We start from the raw sequence: 18,783 nt of genomic DNA, 5'->3' as shown, positions 1-18,783 counted from the left end.
CAATGAGATACAGAAGGACTCATGAATACATGGTTTGAGCTTGGAGAGCAGGGTAAGTGGCATCTCTAGTCCATCTGCCGCTGTAAATCACAGGTTTAGCCTCGAGCTGTGCTTTTGTGATGCATTTAGACCATTCCTGGGTTGTCTGGGACCGCAGTGCCCTTGGAGTGGCCCGGACATGTCTCGTAGTCCTCGAGACACCACGATCTCCATCTAACCACGCCAAGGAGTTGAAGTATTGCAATTCAAATTTCATTACTCGTCAATGCCACCCCATGCAATGATGTTACACCTCCACATCACCCATCTCTCCGTTCCCTCTCCATCTCCGCCCCGATAAAACTATCCTCTTCCTCCATCGGCGTCCCCAGCAGACTCCTATGCTCGCTTCCCTCGCCGGCATCTTCTCGCTGCTCCCTCAGCCCTCCGCGCCGCGCTCCACCGCCCAATCCAGCGTCAACGTGCTCCGCCCCCTCGGCATCGTCCCACACCTCGTCCTCCATCCCGTTCAGCACATACCAAACGTCTTTCTTCGTCAACAGCCCGCGCAGCATCCCCTTTTCAGTGAAGAGCACGTATCGGAGCCCGAGTTTCTGGAACATGGAGACAGTGAGCTGGAACGAAGCGCGCGCGTTCAGCGTGATGGGCGTCTGATCCATCCACGGCCGTAGATCGAGGGACGTAGTTGGATCCGAGAGAGGAGCGTGCTGGAACAGGCACTCCGTGTGGCTCGGGAGGGATTTACTCGTCGTGAGAGACAAAGCGTAGAGCAGCTCGGTGCGCGATATGTAGCCCAGCAGCAGCGCGTCGCCGGCGTCTGTGGGCGACGAAGACGGGGAGGAGATGACGGGGAAGCCGCGGTAGCGATGCGCTTGCAGCATTTCGCGCAGACTTTGGATTGTGTGGCCGGTTGCTGGGATGGCGGTTAGGTCCTCGATGCGCGTCATTACGTGCGCGGCGGGCACGTCAGGGATGCTGGATCCGTTTTCGTCGCGGTTGTCGAGGAAGGGGTAGCCTTTGAAGTGGATCCAGGACTCGTATATACCGCGCGGACTGATTGCGTCGCCGATCCATTTCGAGATCATGACGGCGATCATGATGGGCAGGACGTAGGTGAGTGCACCTGTGAGCTCGAACATGATAACGACGATGGAGACGGTCATGCGTGTTGTGCCTGCGAGCGCGGATGCGGCGCCCACGATCGCGTAGGTGCCGGCTGTCACGCAGGGCACGTCGGGCTCGCAGGAGCTAAAGATGAAGAGGTGCGGGAAGGCGGATTGGAAGACTTGGACGCTGAGGCCAACAGCACGGCCGAACAGTCCGCCGATGGCCATCGAGGGCAAGATGATACCAGCGGGGATGTGCAGACCAAATGTGAAGCTGGCGAGGAGGATGCCCAGCAGGGCGGAGATCAGGAGCAGTGCAACGACGCCGGTGTTTGCTTTTCCAGATTTGCAAAGACCGAGCGTGTCTTCTGTGAGATCGGCGCACTCGGCGAAGAGGATGTAGACGAGCTCAGAAGCTTGGGCGCGCATGAACTTGATGGGGTAGTTGATGAGTGCTGTGATGGAGGAGACGATGATGACTTCGGTGACGGGACCTTTGAGGTATGTGCGATCTTTGCGCCACGAGGCAATACTCATGTTGAGCTTAATGAAAAGGCCTCCGTAAAGACCACCAATGATACCGAGAAGTGCGAATGGCACGATCTCGAAGTCATGCCAGCCGCTGTGGTAGGTGACCTGGTAGAGGACAAGTTTGCCGGTCCGGAAGGGATTGAAGGCTTGAAGTGTAACGGCTGCAACCATGGCGCAGACGAAGCTGCTCCACATAGTCTTATCAGGAAAGTAGTAAGATAACTGCTCGAGACTGAACAGCACACCACCCACGGGCGCGCCGAACGCGACCGAGATGCCTGCCGCCGCAGCAGCAGAGAGGACTTCACGCTTTCGCGCTACGTAATATTAGCACAAGTCGATGTACTGAAGAGCATTATCCACGGACCTTCGTTGCCATTTACACTGCTGAACAGTTTCATAAACAGATTCGCCGAGCAACATGCTACATGGACTAGAGGACCTTCTTTGCCTAGCCACAGCCCCGAGGCCACTGCAAGACACTACAGCTGTCAGCATAGATTGAGAGCATGAGTCCTGCAGACTTACGAGACCAAGTGTTTTTGTCGCCAACGTCCAGCCACCCAAAAAGTGCCTTATGACGAACCCACCCAACACAGTCTTGATCTCGGGAATACCACTATGCTTGGCATACGGCGAGAACTCTCTGACAAGCAGACTCGCACACGCCGCAAAGAGCACCTGTCCGTCATCAGCACGTGCTCACCATAACCATTCTTGTCACCACTCACCGAGAAAAGTACAAAGAAAATGTACTCCACAATCCACTTCCCGCTCACATTTCCAATCCCCATGGCACTCCCCCACTCCTGCCAATCCGCACACTGATCACCCGTCTCAATGCCCCAACAGCAAAACCCTTTGTTCAGATAAAACCTCCCATCGTCTTCGACACTACTACAGTACCCCGTCTTCAGATCCGCCAGCCAATCACTTGCGACATCGATAAAGGCCGCAATGCCACCGGAAAGAATGCCCGCAGCGACGAGGATAATCCACACCTGACTCGCATCTGCGAGCTGCTTCAGGGTCCCGAGGACGCCCGTGGCGCCCGAGTAGAGATACGTCAGCCGCTGGCGCTCCTTGGCGTACTCGAAGATCCAGTCGATGGCCGTCAGATCATCGTAGCCCACGCGGCGGCCGGGGCCCTCGACGTACCAGTCCAGGCCCGAGGCGTCTTTGATGTCGGTCTGGTGCAGGTCGGCGTCGGCGGGCGTGTCGGAGTAGTTCGGGATCAGGTTCGTGTCACTGCCACCGCCGATGCTGCTGTTGCGGAGGTGCTTCAGGCGCGACTGGAAGAGCGGGCTGGCGCTGGCGCGCGGGGAGGAGGGCCCAGAGAGGAAGCGTGGGAGGATGGAAGACGAGGGCGCGGGCTTGGGTTTGCGCTTGAATGAGATTCTGGAAGTCTTAGCATACACCAGCGTGGTCCGGGTAGGTGCTATCTACTGCTCGGAAAGACCGCCGTTCAGCGGATCATCTGCCAGCAGCGCGTCCTCGTCACTGTCGGCGCCGTCTTCAACGGCGGGCTGCTTGCCGTTCGAGGAGCGCCCCGGCGCGCGGCTCGACGATGCTTCGGCATGGCCGTGAGGGGACGGGCTTGCTGACGAGCTTGACATCCCATCGGCGAGTGTGCAGTGAGAACTGGCGTGGCATTCTTCACCGGCGCATCGTGGTGCTGGGGTGGAGCTCCCTGTCCTATTGCCGCGTAGGGCTGATCTTGTTGGCCTGTGCACGGGTCTCGAACATGTGAAACCTCCGAAGCAGCGGAGCCAACACGGTAAATTTCAACGGCACATTTTGAAGCCGAGGTGGCTCGTTGCTACATGCTATTGCTACGATCATGAATTGGCGCTAAATGCCCTTCGTAACTCATACGCCGTGTCGGTACATCGTCTCCTGTACAATCCACCATCTAGTTCCCGCGTCTATTCCTGGTTAAAGTCGATCACAGCTCTGCCAGCAATCTCACCCCTTCTCAGCTTCTGCACAGCCTCATTGAACTGGCTCAAGGGGTATACCGTGTAGATAGGCTTCAACAGTCCCCTCTTAGCAAAGTCCAGCGTCTTGTCGACATCCGCCATGCTGCTAACGAGCGTGCCCTGAATGCTCTGCTTCTTGAAACACATCTGGTTCGGATCGACATCGATGTGTTGCGTGCCCGCAGGCGGCAGACCAATACACATGACCTTTCCGCCGACGCGACCGCCCAGGTAGCTGACCGACGATGGGTATGTCTGCACTGCGGTGACGAAGACGCCGTGTGCACCGATGCCGTCGCAGATGCGAATGATCTCCTCGGCGACGTTCTCAACTTTCTTGAAGTCAATGAACTCCTCGGCACCAACCTTCTTGCAGAGCTGTTCCTTGTCATCGCCGGTGTCAATGGCAACAGCGCGTAGACCCATGGCTTTGGCGAGCTGAACGCCCTGCATACCGACACCACCGCCTGCACCCGGGAAGACGGCCCAGTCTCCGGGCTTGAGATTGGACTCCTTGATCGATGTGTAGATTGTGGAGGCCGAGCACATGATGGGCCCGGCGATGTAGTCATTCACGCCGTCGGGGATGATCGTGGTGTAGCGTTCGGGCGAGACGACGTACTGCTTGTAAGATCCATCGCACATCAAGCCAGTGAAGACTGCACCCGGGCAATAGCACTCTTGGTCGCCGCGGCAGAGCTCGCATGCACCGCAGGTGTCTTGAATGGGCTGTAGGAGGTCAGATTGACTCTGATTTCGTCAAAGCTGTGGTAGTGGAGCTTACCTTGAACCCGGCCCTCATGCCAGGCTTCAGTTTCTTGACCTGGTCTCCGACTTTAACAATGACGCCAGCACCCTCGTGTCCAGCGCACTGTGTGCCCAGTGCGGACATCTTTGGCAGCGCCCAGTCGTTTAACATGAAGTGGATATCACTATGGCAAATGCCAGTCGCGTTCAGCTTGATCAAAACATCGTTTGGTCCTACCTCTGTCAACCAACTTCACTTCGAAGCAACTCAACACACATACCTGGCTCTGGGGTGGGGACGTCTTGAACCTCGACATAGAAATCTGGACCTTCGTTTACGACTACCCCACCCTTGCACGTCTTGGGGATGTCAAATGTCTGGACCTTGTCGTCTGGCATAGTGAGGATTGCTTTGTGGTTGAATTGAAAGAATTGAGAGTAGGACACGGAGGAGAATAAAACGCGAAATGGACGAGACAAATCGACTTGAAATAGCAATGAAGAAGTGGTGACCAGGCCTCGGTCCTGCCGTTACCCCTCATATGGCAGAGAGCCTACTCCTATGCGGCGTTGCTCAACTTACTTGTGAGGTAGACGCCCCATCACAAGCCGTCTCACTGTTGGCTTGTACACTGGAGCCAAGGCACATCACGTCCACGTTTGCGCAGAGATACACACGTGCGAGCCTAGTCACGCGAAACGGCAACATCAAAGAAGCTTGACTCGATACATCGGAATCGAACATGTATTCGGGCGATGGTGTTCCGCGCAGCAGATGCTATTACACGAAATATGGTGATGCTGTCAGTGGGGAGCTGGGTTCAGTGCGGGGTGGTACGTGGGGCGGCTTGGCGGGTGGCGTCAGTCCGTAAGAGAGATTCTGGCAGCCTTGATAACCAGGCACAAGAACGAACTCGAGATTGTCACGTCAGATGCGCCAACACATGTGACGTCCACCACAAGGCTTTTGCATGCGAGTTCGGCACTTCTCGAAGCTTCCAGGGTGGCAATTCTTTTCGAACCGTAAATTCCCGCCACAGGGTGCTCGGTTTGCTTCTGTCATTCGCCTCGATCTGGCCTCGGTACTTCGGTACTTGCGCCAATTGAAATTCGAGAGCCGCTGATTCGTCGAGACCGTTGTCGATCAGCGTGGTGCGGTTCCGATGTCATGAAAGACGCAATAGACTTGACGCGGGGTGCAATCGGGCCCACCTGGTGTTGAAGAGCGCTGGAGCTCGATCGCCTCGACGATAAGAGAATCGCAGAGCACCAGGCCGCGGAGCACGAGAAGCTGAGTGCATGCGCTTTCCAGATGTTAGTAATGCTCGGTTGCCCAGGGCGCGCTGCGTGGACAAACAACGCAGAGTGGGGCTCAAGTCGCTGTGATCCTAGTCAAAATCGAGCTAACGGACGCGGCCCCGTGCATCAGAGATGAGGGGCAATAGCGAGTGGATGGCCAGACGTTGAAGATTACGAATGGGCCGCTCGCAGAAGTTCAAGTTCACATATATACTCAAACCACCCTCCTCCCCAGTGTTTCTTCTCAATTTCTCCCTACCATATCATATCTCGACCCACACACAATCATGTCTGCAGGCGAGTGTCCCATGAAGGCAGCCAACGTGTCTGGTGGCGGTACTCAGACACGCGACTGGTGGCCGAACGAGCTCAGGCTCAACGTCCTCCGCCAGCACGACCCCCGCCAGGTTCCCTTTGGCCAGGACTTTGACTATGCTGAGGAGTTCAAGAAGCTCGACTACGATGCCCTGAAGAAGGACATCGCCGCCCTGATGACCGACTCGCAGGACTGGTGGCCTGCCGACTTCGGCCACTATGGTGGTCTTTTGTGAGTACCCTCGTCTCAATGGACTCGGAATGGTTTGCTAACGCCGTAACAGCATCCGCATGGCATGGCACAGTGCCGGTACCTACCGTGTCTCTGACGGCCGCGGTGGCGGTGGTGAGGGCCAGCAGCGCTTTGCCCCCCTCAACGCCTGGCCTGACAACGTCTCGCTCGACAAGGCCCGTCGCCTGCTGTGGCCCATCAAGCAGAAGTACGGCAACAAGATCTCGTGGGCCGACCTGATGCTCCTGACCGGCAACGTTGCTCTTGAGACCATGGACTGCCCAACCTTCGGCTTCGCTGGTGGCCGCGCCGACACATACCAGTCCGCTGAGGATGTCTACTGGGGCGGCGAGACCGAGTGGCTGGGCAATGACGTCCGCTACCACGACGGCAACAAGGGCGTTGAGGGTGAGGGCATTATGGACGGCGACCAGCATAAGAATGATGTTACCTCCAAGGAGCAAGTGCACACACAGCGCGACCTCGAGAAGCCTCTCGCCGCTGCCCACATGGGTCTCATTTACGTCAACCCCGAGGGCCCTGACGGTGTCCCCGACCCAGTTGCTGCGGCCCACGACATCCGCACCACTTTCGGCCGCATGGCCATGAACGACGAGGAGACGGCTGCCCTGATCGTCGGTGGACACTCCTTCGGAAAAACACACGGTGCCGCGCCCTCCGATAACACCGGCACAGACCCCAACGGCGCCGACCTTGCTGCGCAGGGTTTCGGTTGGGAGAACAAGCACGGCCGCGGCAACGGGCCCGACACCATCACATCCGGTCTCGAGGTCACCTGGACCGGCACACCCACCAAGTGGAGCAACAAGTACCTCGAGTACCTGTACAAGTTCGAGTGGGAGCTTGAGAAGTCTCCTGCCGGTGCCAGCCAGTACGTTGCCAAGGGAGCTGATGCCATCATCCCCGATGCGTACGACTCCAACAAGAAGCATAAGCCTCGCATGTTGACCACCGACTTGTCCATGCGCTTCGACCCTGCATACGAGAAGATCACCCGCCGCTGGTTGGAGCACCCCGAGGAGCTTCACGACGCTTTCACACGCGCGTGGTTCAAGCTTCTCCACCGTGACATGGGTCCCCGCTCCAGGTGGCTCGGTCCCGAGCTCCCCAAGGAGGTCCTCATCTGGGAGGATCCCGTACCTGAGCAGCAGGGTGAGGTCATCGGCGAGAGTGACATCTCGGCGCTGAAGAAGGAGATCCTTGACGCTGGTGTCGAGCCCTCAAAGCTCATCCGCGTTGCCTGGGCCTCCGCTGCCTCATTCCGTGGCTCTGACAAGCGCGGTGGTGCCAATGGTGCTCGCATCCGCCTTGAGCCCCAGAAGAACTGGGAGGTCAACAACCCTGCTGAGCTCCAGGAGGTTCTCAAGGCTCTTGAGGGTGTCAAGTCCAAGTCCAGCAAGAACGTTTCTCTTGCTGACTTGATCGTCCTCGCTGGTGTTGCCGCTCTCGAGAAGGCTTCTGGTGTATCCGTTCCGTTCACACCCGGCCGCACCGATGCGACCCAGGAGCAGACTGACGTCCAGTCATTCGAGCACCTAGAACCCGTCACTGACGGTTTCCGCAACTACGGAAAGGGCACCGAGCGTGTCCGCACCGAGCAGTTGGATGTTGACAAGGCCAACCTCCTCAGGTTGACCGCACCCGAGATGACCGTTCTTGTTGGTGGTCTTCGTTCCTTGAACGCCAACTGGGACGGCTCTTCTCACGGTGTCTTCACTAAGCGCCCTGGTCAGCTCACCAACGACTTCTTCGTCAACCTGCTCGACAACAATGTCGAATGGAAAGGTGCCGACTCCTCCAGCCCTCACGAGCTGTACGAGGGCAAGGACCGCAAGTCTGGACAGAAGAAGTGGACAGGAACCCGTCACGATCTGATTTTCGGTTCGCACCCCGAGTTGCGATCCATCGCCGAGATCTACGCACAGCCGGATAACGCCGACAAGTTTGTCAAGGACTTCGTCGCCGCGTGGGACAAGGTTATGAATTTGGATCGTTACGATGTCAAGGCGAAAGCGGTGAGTGGCACATCAAGTGTTTCGAGCAGGCCTCGTCTTTGAGCGAGTGATTCTTTGTTGTGTGCGCTTTAGCTTCAGCAATAAAAGCGCGATTCACTGACGAGTAATGATAGTAATGATACCGTAAATAGAGCTGTAGAGCCATAGCTACCCAAAACAACGATACCTAGGTAGCTGTTAGTGTAGGATCAGATGACAGACAGCGAAGCCAACCAATTGGAGCACTTAGCTATGAGTTATGAAAGTAAACTAGATCAAACACAATTTGCGGTACCTTTGGTTCTCGAGTGATGTTTTGTGAGGTTGGCTTTGACTTGCGGCGTTGCACCTGTGCGACTTCTAAAGTATGGCTCAGAACGTTGGGACCCGCTGCTTGTCAGGCTGTCACAAGGCACCTTCCGCCTGGGTCACACAACATCGTCCTGCATGATCGTGCACACTCTTCTGGTCCTTTGTACTCTTATCACAGCCTTCAAATATGCTTTTGCAAGCCATGCATCGCAGTCATCCGCAGCAGCTCTACACCGCCAAGCTGCCCGCCACCCAATCGCGACGTAAAGGTGCAGATTCGCCGCTTCCGCAAGCACGAGTCAGGAACGCGCGTAGCTACGAAGGGCTCCTGCAGGTCTCAACCTGCAGGTCTCAACCTGCAGGTCGAGAGGCGGGCACATGCTTAGCTCGGCCTTTTCGCTCCTTCGCGATCTTCAATCTTTCGTTCTTCAATCGCTTTTCTCCCATGTTGTTGTTGCAGCGTTCCCTTGTGCAGTCCCTCGTCGTGTTTCACATAGATTGAAAGAGCTGCAACCTCATGTTCATGCTTGCGCTCAGCCACGTTACGCGACTGCTGCGATGAACTGTACGATAAACGTGACGGGCAACAGAAGACAACGACTGCTGTATTCACGATAGCCCCAGTCTGAAAGAGAAGGATCAGCAAATCAAGGGAGGACGAGAAGAAAAATTCATCGGGAATCCATCAGACTCAACAGCACGGCCGGACATCAAGCGTGCAACATGGCACATGGACACAGCGACACCGAGCGTAGGAGACGGAAACGCACGCACTCTTCATCTCAGTCATCCACCTCCAAATCAATACTCAAGCAGCCGCTTGTTTCGCAGTCTGTCCTTCAGATCAATACGCACGCGCATCCACACGCGGTCCAAGCAATACCAACACAGTATTCGAACTCCCATATCCATGATGCACGCCCGCATGATCCGCCTCCACTGTATCCGAGTGGCCCACCACGATATCCTATGTACGGTGCAGTTCCACAACACCTCCTACAACATGCGCAAATATACGCTTCGCAGCCCTCACAACCTATTCCACCTCAGCATAACCCTTCGATTGCACCTTTCGGGACTCCCTCGCCCCCGGAGGTTCGGCAACCGAGGAAGTCGTCCCGTGAAGAAGGGCCATTTCAGCAGCAATGGGATAGATTGGACCGGGTGGCGGCGAAGTCAAATGCAGATTTGCGGCAAGGGACTTCGAAGCTGATCACCAATTACATTGAGCGGCCGACGCATGCAATTGCAATGAGAAGCATGCAGACACTGTGTCAAGGTGCTGCTCTGTGCGACGTCATCAGCTCCAAGTTCGACGCAGTCATCACTAGCATTGATGATGACAAGTTCAGTGGGAAGGAGGATGATTTGAAAGTGTACGACGATACCCAGCAGAGACCGAGCGGATCAAGTCCGTCATCCGCACGTCGAAAAGGTACAGCAGAAGACCAAGTCTACGAGGCACTCGGGGGCAACAAGGGCTCGAATCATTTTGCCAAAGTGTGGCTCTACTCGAACTCACGCCTTCCGCCGCACTTGCCACCCTTCAAGGTCTACCTGCCAACGTATCCTCTTCTCTGCCTCGCTGCAACATACTCGGAGCGTGTCTACGATCCTCCAGTGCCGAAATCAAAGGAAGTTGAGAATCACATTCCTGCAAACTGGCGCAGTGGTACTAAGGCTATGGTGCTCAAGTCAATTCCAGTCGACGACATGAACACCGTTGTCTTTGCGATTCGGGGCAGCCAGACCTTCATGGACTGGGCTGTAAATTACAACTCGGCGCCAGCCAGCCCGGAAGGCTTTCTCGACGACCCCTCCAACTTTTGCCACGCAGGCTTTCTCTACGTAGCACGCAAGATGGTCAAACCCGTCGCCGACCGCCTCAGAGTCCTGATCCAAGAGAATCCTTCCCGCAAACACTGCAGTCTCCTGATCACCGGCCACTCCGCAGGCGGCGCCGTCGCCGCTCTCCTCTACGCTCACATGATGAGCAAATCCGTTGACAGCGAGCTAAGCTACCTAACTGATTTCTTCAAACGTGTGCACTGTGTAACATTCGGCGCGCCGCCCATCTCGCGCTGGCCGCTGCGTAAATCGGAAAACCCGCGCCATAAGAAGAGCCTCTTCTACAGCTTCATCAACGAAGGCGACCCCGTCCCCCGCGCGGACAAGAGCTTCTTCAGGAGCCTGATCAAGCTCTACACTACCCCCGCGCCATCCATCTCCGCCCTTGGCAGCACAGTAGCAAGCATGAGCGCGCTCAACCTCACTCAGCCCCTATCTTTAAGCCCTCCCAAATCACGCCTCCGCCTCCGCAGACCGAGCAAATCCACTTTACCGCCGGCGAAACCACCCGTGGCGCCTCCGGCCGTCGAGTGGCCCGTTCCAACATGCGAGCTCAGTCCGGCTGGCAGACTCATTGTGCTGAGGCCGCGTCCCGGCGGTCGCGAGACCGATGTCGAGGCCGTTACTGTCGAAGAGGGTATGCTGAGGAAGGTCATGTACGGCGATCCGCTGAAACATCAGATGCGTGTTTACAAGGAGCGGGTTGATTGCGTGGCGACGAAGGCTGTTACTATGGGCGGGGCGGGGTGAATTTTACCGTCAAGCTAACCCGAGGGGGTGTTGATGCGTAGGTGCAAAGTCTGGAGGATGAGGGTGTGTTGCACTGACTTTGGGTGGCTGGCCACCTTGGGAAGGCTTTGCGAGCAGTGCCAGGAGTACTATTGCGTTGTAGCGAGTATGTGACCTTCATGAGCTCCTTTAGTCTGGACCACAAGAATCGAATCTGGCTATCCTGAGACAAGATTGCCAAACAAGAACGGGCACATGCTTGTCTGGGGTATCACTCCGCCATGCTGATACCCAAATTCACCCAATACTTCTCCGTACTCTTCTTCTGGTCGTCCTCCTGGCCTGTCATCTACTGCCGTGCTTCGTGCCTAGGCAATTCCAAAGGCGGGACGTCGCCCGGTACCTCTTTCACTGTCCCGACAACAGACATCTCGTACTTAGCCGCAAGAAGTCCTGCAGTGAGCAACGTGAAGGCGAGAAGCAAAGCAGGGGGCATTTTTTGCTGTGTCCTACTGACTTGGCGCATCTCGATACACATCAAACCGGAGACTGCCTCTTACAGTGGAATTTCTCATCCTTCTAGCATCCGTTTTAGATGAGCCTGCCACATGTTGGTATTGAAAGCGGTCATGATGTGCGCGATGCGTGGGTACGTGATCGTACCGCTCCGTAGAGCTCTAGGAAATGAAGAGCGCAGCAGCAAGCCCAGAAGAGCGGATGGGATGAGTGGGTCTCCGACTCATGCTAGCGTCCCCGTGACCGCGCGACGCCTTCCCAAACTCTCGCGTCAGCCTGCGACACCAATCCAACACCACAACCCGAGCTGCGAGTAAGTTGCCCACCACGCCTCCAATCACGGTCTCAATCAAAGCATGGTTCATCGCTGATCAGACACAGTTCCCAGTGAACGACAAACTCCTGTCACAAGGGGATGCCGGGCGTCTAATCAACCCCGGCATCTCGCTGCATGACACAAGAACGGAAAGCGGAGGGAGTGCACCTTCTCACATGTCGGTCGCATGCTATTCCTCCATCATTGCACAGCGATGGGGAGTAGTCTCGCACGCTCTGGGTAGCACATGTTCTTCGCCGTTTCTGCGGCTCAGCCGTTCCCACGCGCATTGAGGAGATCGTAAAAGAGTCGAAGCGCCGGCGCGGCTTATGCTTTCGAGCTCGGTTGCGCCGCGCAGCTAATGACACGAAAAGTAGTTTTCAATCCGAGCGCCTTCGCCAACAGGCGTCGAACGTGGGGATGCGTGGTCGTTGTCGCTGGGCCGCGGGCGGGGATGGCGTGGAGGTGGGTTAGCTACCGATCTCAGCGCTCTGACCATCGGCAGAGAAGAGAGAAAAGGGTCCAGTGATGATGTTCCACCGCGCGATGGGGCATTAAAGCCAAAGTCGATCAGGAACCCGTGGTGCTGGACTTCTTTCGAGAAAGAAGGCGCTGCGTGGGGCCTCGTGAGAACAGCGAGAGAGCTAATCTGAGGACTGCAATATCAATCTCTTTTTTACTTGTATCTGTGCTCCTGCTATTTCTTGAAAACAGCAGCGCGAATGATGGATCAACAAAGCTCTCCATGTCTGATGAGAATTGCGTACTGGGTATCACTACTCCGCCATGCTAACGCTCTGACGCCTAAAAATTCAATTCCATCGCCCCTCACCGGTGCTTTCCACAGCACCCAGTAATCACCGCCGTTGAGCATTTCCCATCAACTCCGCCGGCCTCTCCGGACCTCTTCCATCCACCTCCGCCACAGTCTGACCCGGCATCTCGTACTTCGCCATCCCGCTATCATCATACATTTCATGCTTAAAATGCTCCTCGCGCCGGTCCGGTAATACTGGCGCCTGCGACTGTCCGTGGTAGGGCTCGTACGCCAGCTCCTGCGGCTGTGAAGCCCGCTTCTGGTTGCGCTTGCGGCGGTAGAACAGTCCGAGGACGACGAGCGCAATAAGTGCTGCGACGCCCAGCGCGACGCCGAGCCCGATCTTGCCGCCTGTGGAGAGACCCGAGGATGGACTCGGTGTCGTTGTGGGAAACGACGAGGCCGTCGAGGACGCCTGCGAAGTCGACGTAGACGCAGACGCAGACGCAGAACTCGTAGGGCTGGTGTTCGCACTCGCACCCGGACTCGTGACCGTGACTTGTGTAAGCTATTCTTAGTCAGCTCGCTTTCTCAACCCCTCTGTACGACCGGAGAACGTACTGCAACACTCGAGTACGCCTTATCGTCGATCTCCGCTATGCTGCCGAAGCTCCACCTCTGCCCATTCTGCGGCGCCGAGATATTGTTGCTCATAGTCAACAGCCCATTCGCCTTCAGATTCAAATGCCAGTCCGACCCATTCTTCGCATTGGTGAGCCACCACGTATCGTCTCCCCAAGCGCTGAACTGCCAGAAAATGCTGTCATCAGCGACATCGCCGCGAATCATGCGCGGTCTAGTCTTCCCCTCAGTTTCCTCAGCGGGCACGTAGTGGGTGCCAACAAATGCGTTTGCGCCGCCTTCCTTGGATCGTATCACGTATGTGGTACTGTTGATGGGGTAGATTTGCCAGCGCATGGTGTTCAGGCTAGTTTGCGTTGAGTTGAGGAAGATGGCGCCGCTTGTGCCTTGACTGTCGTAGAGATTTGTGCCCCATAGGGCATTGGTGTCGCTATTGCCGACGTAGATGTAGTACCATTGGTTCGTGTCGAGGTCCGGGGACGACATTGTTAATAGCTGTGTTAGCTTATATCACGATGTCGAGGAAAGCGGGACGGCAGTATGTACAGTGGAGAAGAGACGGAATGTCAAAGCTGAGGAAGACGAGGCTGGAAAGTCTGTGGCGGGGAATTGTGGGATTTGATCTCTTTTGAGTCCAGTCCCCGGCGTGGCGCGCGTCTCGGTGCGAATCGTAGCAAGAGCAGGGCTAGTGCTCAATTGAGGCTGCAGGGGATTGGGGGCCAAAATGCGCAGCTGCCGCAGCAACACAATGTCGCACACCGTCTTATGCATTGTACTTATCAAATACAATACCTCGGAACTGTCGTTGCGTTCTAACAATACGAACATAGTGATCGTTGTTGCCTCGCCGTTGGAATTGGCAGATCATGGAGTTGTGGGTGCAAGACGTCCCGTCCCGCAAGCTCTGGAAATAGAGTGAGCCAAGCCCCACTTCGAGGCGGAGGCACTGTTACTGGCCGCAGCAATCATGGCGACAGAGCAGGACTGATAAGAAATGCGATGGAAATGAAGAGTCGACAGGCAATAACAGGTGGCGCTGGGAACAGTCCGTCAAAGTAGAAATGGAGGATGGATTGGAGGTTCAACCGTGAACACTATGCGCCGAAGCGCCAAAATGCCTACCATGTGTTCGTGTCTCATTAGTCATACCGAACGCCTGTCCCGTGCGCCCTTCTGTATCATACAGTCTGTCAATTTCCCAACAGGTCCAACTATCGCACGAAAGCAATGTAGTAATACACTGCTCCGACAGTGACCAAAGTCGAAATGCCAATGCTGCATCGTGTCAGTATAATGATTCAAATATGTGGTTATGTTGCCAACAGAGCTTGGAAGACTCACCTAGCCCCTTTCCACATCTGAGGCGAGCTCTTGTTAAGCATCAACTTCTCAGCAGTCGAGGTTACTAAGGGAGGTTCGGCAACAGGAAGATCCTTCTCTTTGTCTTCGGGAGGAGATGTAGATGCAAAGCTATCGATAGCTCCCTTCGCAGCTTCTCGACGTTGACGAAGTTCAGACTCGGGCACAGGCGTCGCGCTCTCCTTACCGAGTGGTTCGGACACCTTTGGGGTGAGCGGAGGGGTCAGCGTGTTCTTAACCGTTGCCCTTGAAGCTACGATGTCAGACAGGCCCTTCAATGTCTTTGATACATTTTTGGCACCGTCAGTCTTGCTGACACTGCTGGCTTGGCTAGACTCGGCAGTATGAGTGTTTTGCGTCTCAGACTTGTCTTCTGGGATGAAGCCAAGCTGCTTACTGTCATCTGGGTGGGGTGTTTCAAGAGGATCTCGAGCGAATCTGGTAGAGCGACTCATAATCACAGGGGAACCAAGAGACTCGACATCGGCATAATCCTCGTCCTCTTCTTCTTCTTCTTCATCTTCTCGTACAGACGCCAAGGACAAGTAAGACTTCACGGGTACGAGATCGACCGAAGAACAAGCTTGTGAAAGGACGGACGGTTGTGGCGATGCTGGTTCGTCATGCGTCTCGTCTTCGGCCAACTTGTGGCCGATAGTTGCCACGCGTTCGAGGATCTGCTCGCGACCTACAGGGAACGCTTCGAGCCCGGGGTCATTCAGGTTGAGGTCCTCGGCGTCCGAGCGAGGTAGCTTGTTTGGAAGCGTACTGCTGCTGGTGCGTGTCCTGAAGAATGAGGAACGCATTGACGCCCCGAAAAGGTCCTTCGCGTTGTCTGTTTCTTGTCCAAATACAGGGTAGGCACTCTCATATGTTGACGGGCTCATGCTAAAGGACCGCTCGGAACTAGAGTGGTTCTCGACAGCCGAGCGTTGTTCATGTGGAAGCAAGGGTTCATCGTAGTCTTCTTCATGAGAAACTTGCTCATGGGAGAAGGTAGGAGCAAGATTCAGCTCTACAGAGCCTTCCTCGTCATCCGAGTGGTCGCCGTACCGAGTGTAGTGCTCTGGCTCGTAGTCGTACTCATCCTTACTGAGGCGGCTATCCTTACTGGCGGTCTCGCTGCTCTTATACGACGAGAAGCCAGTCTCATGTGGTAGCAGCGGCGCGGCGTCATATTCGTCTTCCTCATACTCTTCGTCCTGGTGCTTCGTTCGGCCGGTGAAGCCAGTCTCGTGAGGCAGGAGTGGGCCTTGAGCGAACTCGTCCTCGTCACTGTCCTGTTCTGCCCCAAGTCCCGTCTCATGGGAGAAGAGCGGTGCTTTCTTAAATTCGCTGCTCTGATCTGCGAAGCCAGTCTCGTGCGAAAGGAGAGGCCCATTGCCTAGCTCGTCGTCATCTTGCAGCTCATCCTGAGACTGGGCAGACGGTGTGTTCAGGATGTCTCCTGAGCTGGTGTGATCTGTCGAGGACCGTGCAGACTCCTCTTCGATTGTGTCCATCGATGCCTCAGGCAAGGACGACTCAGAGTCCTGGAAGGACTCGTGTCGGAACAATGGAGCTTGCATATCCGGGGGATCAAGTTCGACTGGTCCCTCAGATGCAATAGTGAGCTTGTCTGGCGATGCATCTGCCGATCGCAGTTCGTGTGCGAGCTTTTGGCCCTTAGTCGCGTCTTCGCCAAAGTCATCCCCGTGTGCTGGTCTGTCGTCAACATTCTCGACAATAACAAGTGGGACGTCTGGTGACTTGAGCGGCCCGACATCGAGAGGAGAGTCGGCCTTGGTCTGCTCGAAGTCTGGTTCTGGGTCGGCGGCGCGCTTGGACTCGTCCACAGAAAGACTCTTAGACTTAGCGTCACCGTACTCTGGCCGATCCGTATCCTCGACCTTCTCGACCACCACAAACGGGACGGGCCCTGGGCTCACATGGCCAATGTCCATTGTGCTGTCCTTGCGATCAAGTATGTCTTTGGCAGTCGGGCGGTCGAGGGTAGCGTTGGAAGTCGCAGACTTGACGTGGACGACGTTGTTCCGGTTGCCGTGTTCATCCGTGGCTGCTGCGAGTCAGTCTACACACAAAGCAAAGACATGATACTACACACCAGACTCTTTCGACTCGTCGACAACCCAATGTCCTTCGCCAATGCGGATCTTGTACTGGTAGCTGCCCTCGGCGACATTGCCGAACTTCTGCTCAAAGACCAGGTCGCCAGACGGCGTCTTCTCCTTGCTCGCCTTCAGTTCAAGAGTCGCCCATGGTGGCGTGCTGAGAGAGGTCACCACATACACCGGGGCTTGAATGCCCGGCTGCGTGAAGGTGATAGTCGCCTCGCTCTGCATGTTGTCACTGGCGAGCACGATCGGAGACGTCGAGAGGCCAGGACGGGGAGAGACGTCCTGTAGTGTTGAGTCGCTTACGTGCCGGGTCAATTGGGGGACGGATTCGAGGCGCTTAGTGATAGGGTCTGCTTTGGGAGGGATATCGTCAGTGGTTGAAGATAGGCGTCTGCTACTCGTCCACAACGAGCGCAGATGCCGGCGTTTGGGGCGTGAAAGGAAGCTCATGGAATGGGGAGGGGTATATAGGTGGTCGCACAGGGCGAGTGCATGTGCAGTGCGCAGACGTACCGGCGCGCTCTTCACGGCACAATCGTTCGACGTAACAGCAGTCTCCACCGAGGCTGCCTCTCACGCGACTGTCGTTTGGAGCTCTCCAAGGAAGCGCGTGGAAACTGTTGAGGGTGTGGATGACGGATGGCAGGTGCTCAACGGCAGCTTCCCGTCCTGTTGCTAGGCACACGCGGCTCGCTCAAGGTGAAGGGAAACAGCTCGACTTCGGCTTTTGGGCAAGTGAATGTCCTGTTCCGGCTCACGGGGGCTGTGCTTCTTCCAAGGATGCACAAGGATGCACTCCCCGCAATACGACATCCATGCTGGCGAAGCTGTTCGCAAATATGACGTGAGAGGAGCGCACGCCGTCGTGGAACCTTGTCAACGAGCGCCTGCTGGTCCGGTAATCGAGGGCTAGCGCGCCACGCTAGGCCGCTGCGCGGGGATTCTTTCACATGCTTCTCAACACCAATATGCCTTCGCTGGAACGTGCATGTTGGTCGTCCCACGGTTCTAACGCTGTGACAGCTGCATGCTGTAGTGACATCTTCTTCCCGTCTCGGTCCCAATCAATTCCTAACTCTTGTCGTCTGGGGAAACCTAGTCCTCAGCAGTCATACAACACTGCTGAAGCGCCCCTCGGCCATTATATGTTGCATCGCCTCGGAGAGTTGCTCAACATCGTCTTGTTGTGCATGCGACGGCGAAGTTGACAAAGCTTTAGGCTTGGACACGTCGCCGACACGAAAGCGAAACATCAGAATATACCAAAACTGTACTGATTGTCCGTACCTACATCTCGATGACTGTAGAGACAAGCTCGGGCGGTGAAGAGGTGAACTGCCATATGAGACGCAGGAAAACATGACAACCATCTCAATGTTCCGCCGTTCCGAGCGGTACCGGTAACGCCTTCTCCAACAGTCTTGCTCTGACCAGAGCCCAACGTGCACACAACGCTGGGAGCGCAAGATACCGAACCTCATGATCCGGTTCCGATCGTTATTCTAAACTGCGGCGCCTTGTTTCCTCGCGTAGCGCGCGTAGCGGAAATGGGCTTCATGCATCTGCGAACCGGAGTTCTGGGATGATCGCTCACTACATGCGCCGCTCGCCGCGGACAGAGCAGACACAGCCATGCCGAACATGAACATACAGCGACTCCGAACTACCCAAATCACGACGCCTTGGGCACACGTTCGGATGATCGCCTAGAAACCAGCGTGGTGGGTCGAGACAAAGTTTGGAGACATGTCCTGTTGCAGGACATGCCGCACCACACCCCTGGCAGGAACCACTCAGTGGAAGCACGTACAGCCGCAAGTGCACCGCCGTTGTCTGATCATCGCCCAGAAGCACGGGCTTCAGCGCGGCGGCATTACGTTGCTGAACGATGCCGAGTGTGTTTGGGAGCAGCCTGCACACCTGCTGCAAAGCATCGCGGGTCGAGTCTCTCCGTTCGCAATAT

At 56.0% G+C, this 18,783-nt stretch overlaps 6 protein-coding genes across 6 annotated transcripts; 2 read left to right on the top strand and 4 right to left on the bottom strand.

Annotated features, from left to right (window-relative positions):
- Window positions 1-299: 299 nt before the first annotated feature.
- Window positions 300-3,253, bottom strand: M421DRAFT_6185 (uncharacterized protein; the record flags this gene model as incomplete). Its single annotated transcript, XM_033595918.1, has 5 exons — window positions 300-1,954; window positions 2,005-2,119; window positions 2,166-2,318; window positions 2,369-3,035; window positions 3,084-3,253. 5 exons carry the CDS (start codon window positions 3,251-3,253, stop codon window positions 300-302), a joined length of 2,760 nt encoding a protein of 919 aa, XP_033447656.1.
- Window positions 3,254-3,448: 195 nt separating this feature from the next.
- M421DRAFT_421809 (alcohol dehydrogenase 1) lies at window positions 3,449-5,011 on the bottom strand. The gene is made up of 3 exons (XM_033592951.1): window positions 4,645-5,011; window positions 4,401-4,597; window positions 3,449-4,345 (listed from the first exon to the last, which is right to left on the bottom strand). Exons 1-3 carry the CDS (start codon window positions 4,760-4,762, stop codon window positions 3,563-3,565), a joined length of 1,098 nt encoding a protein of 365 aa, XP_033447655.1. The 5' UTR covers window positions 4,763-5,011; the 3' UTR covers window positions 3,449-3,562.
- Window positions 5,012-5,460: 449 nt separating this feature from the next.
- Window positions 5,461-8,616, top strand: M421DRAFT_421808 (peroxidase/catalase 2). Its single transcript, XM_033592950.1, has 2 exons — window positions 5,461-6,209; window positions 6,262-8,616. Exons 1-2 carry the CDS (start codon window positions 5,950-5,952, stop codon window positions 8,285-8,287), a joined length of 2,286 nt encoding a protein of 761 aa, XP_033447654.1. The 5' UTR covers window positions 5,461-5,949; the 3' UTR covers window positions 8,288-8,616.
- Window positions 8,617-9,478: 862 nt separating this feature from the next.
- On the top strand, window positions 9,479-11,125 carry M421DRAFT_14332 (alpha/beta-hydrolase; the record flags this gene model as incomplete). The annotated part of the gene is made up of 1 exon (XM_033587503.1): window positions 9,479-11,125. A coding segment is annotated over one exon (1,647 nt), but the record flags the coding sequence as incomplete, so codon positions are not given.
- Window positions 11,126-13,293: 2,168 nt separating this feature from the next.
- M421DRAFT_65580 (uncharacterized protein) lies at window positions 13,294-13,830 on the bottom strand (the record flags this gene model as incomplete). Its single annotated transcript, XM_033596251.1, has 1 exon — window positions 13,294-13,830. The coding sequence occupies one exon, from the start codon at window positions 13,828-13,830 to the stop codon at window positions 13,294-13,296; it is 537 nt and encodes a 178-aa protein (XP_033447652.1).
- An 851-nt stretch (window positions 13,831-14,681) lies between these two features.
- M421DRAFT_65590 (uncharacterized protein) lies at window positions 14,682-17,045 on the bottom strand (the record flags this gene model as incomplete). Its single annotated transcript, XM_033596252.1, has 2 exons — window positions 14,682-16,759; window positions 16,808-17,045. The coding sequence occupies 2 exons, from the start codon at window positions 17,043-17,045 to the stop codon at window positions 14,682-14,684; spliced, it is 2,316 nt and encodes a 771-aa protein (XP_033447651.1).
- Between the last annotated feature and the right edge of the window lie 1,738 nt (window positions 17,046-18,783).

Source organism: Didymella exigua (assembly GCF_010094145.1).
Source record: "Didymella exigua CBS 183.55 unplaced genomic scaffold M421scaffold_17, whole genome shotgun sequence".
Classification (NCBI taxonomy): domain Eukaryota; kingdom Fungi; phylum Ascomycota; class Dothideomycetes; order Pleosporales; family Didymellaceae; genus Didymella; species Didymella exigua.
The sequence above is the reverse complement of the archived record's forward strand: the minus strand, read 5'-3'. Positions and strand labels throughout refer to the sequence as shown.

Bases quoted from the DNA above. Each gene is read 5' to 3' on its own strand.
- M421DRAFT_421809 (XM_033592951.1), bottom strand. From the start codon at position 4,762: ATGCCAGACGACAAGGTCCAGACATTTGACATCCCCAAGACGTGCAAG. The intron at 4,598-4,644 runs GTATGTGTGTTG...TGACAGAGGTAG, and splicing joins CGTCCCCACCCCAGAGCCAG to GACCAAACGATGTTTTGATC. The intron at 4,346-4,400 runs GTAAGCTCCACT...GACCTCCTACAG, and splicing joins GCATGAGGGCCGGGTTCAAG to CCCATTCAAGACACCTGCGG.
- M421DRAFT_421808 (XM_033592950.1), top strand. From the start codon at position 5,950: ATGTCTGCAGGCGAGTGTCCCATGAAGGCAGCCAACGTGTCTGGTGGC. The intron at 6,210-6,261 runs GTGAGTACCCTC...ACGCCGTAACAG, and splicing joins GGCCACTATGGTGGTCTTTT to CATCCGCATGGCATGGCACA.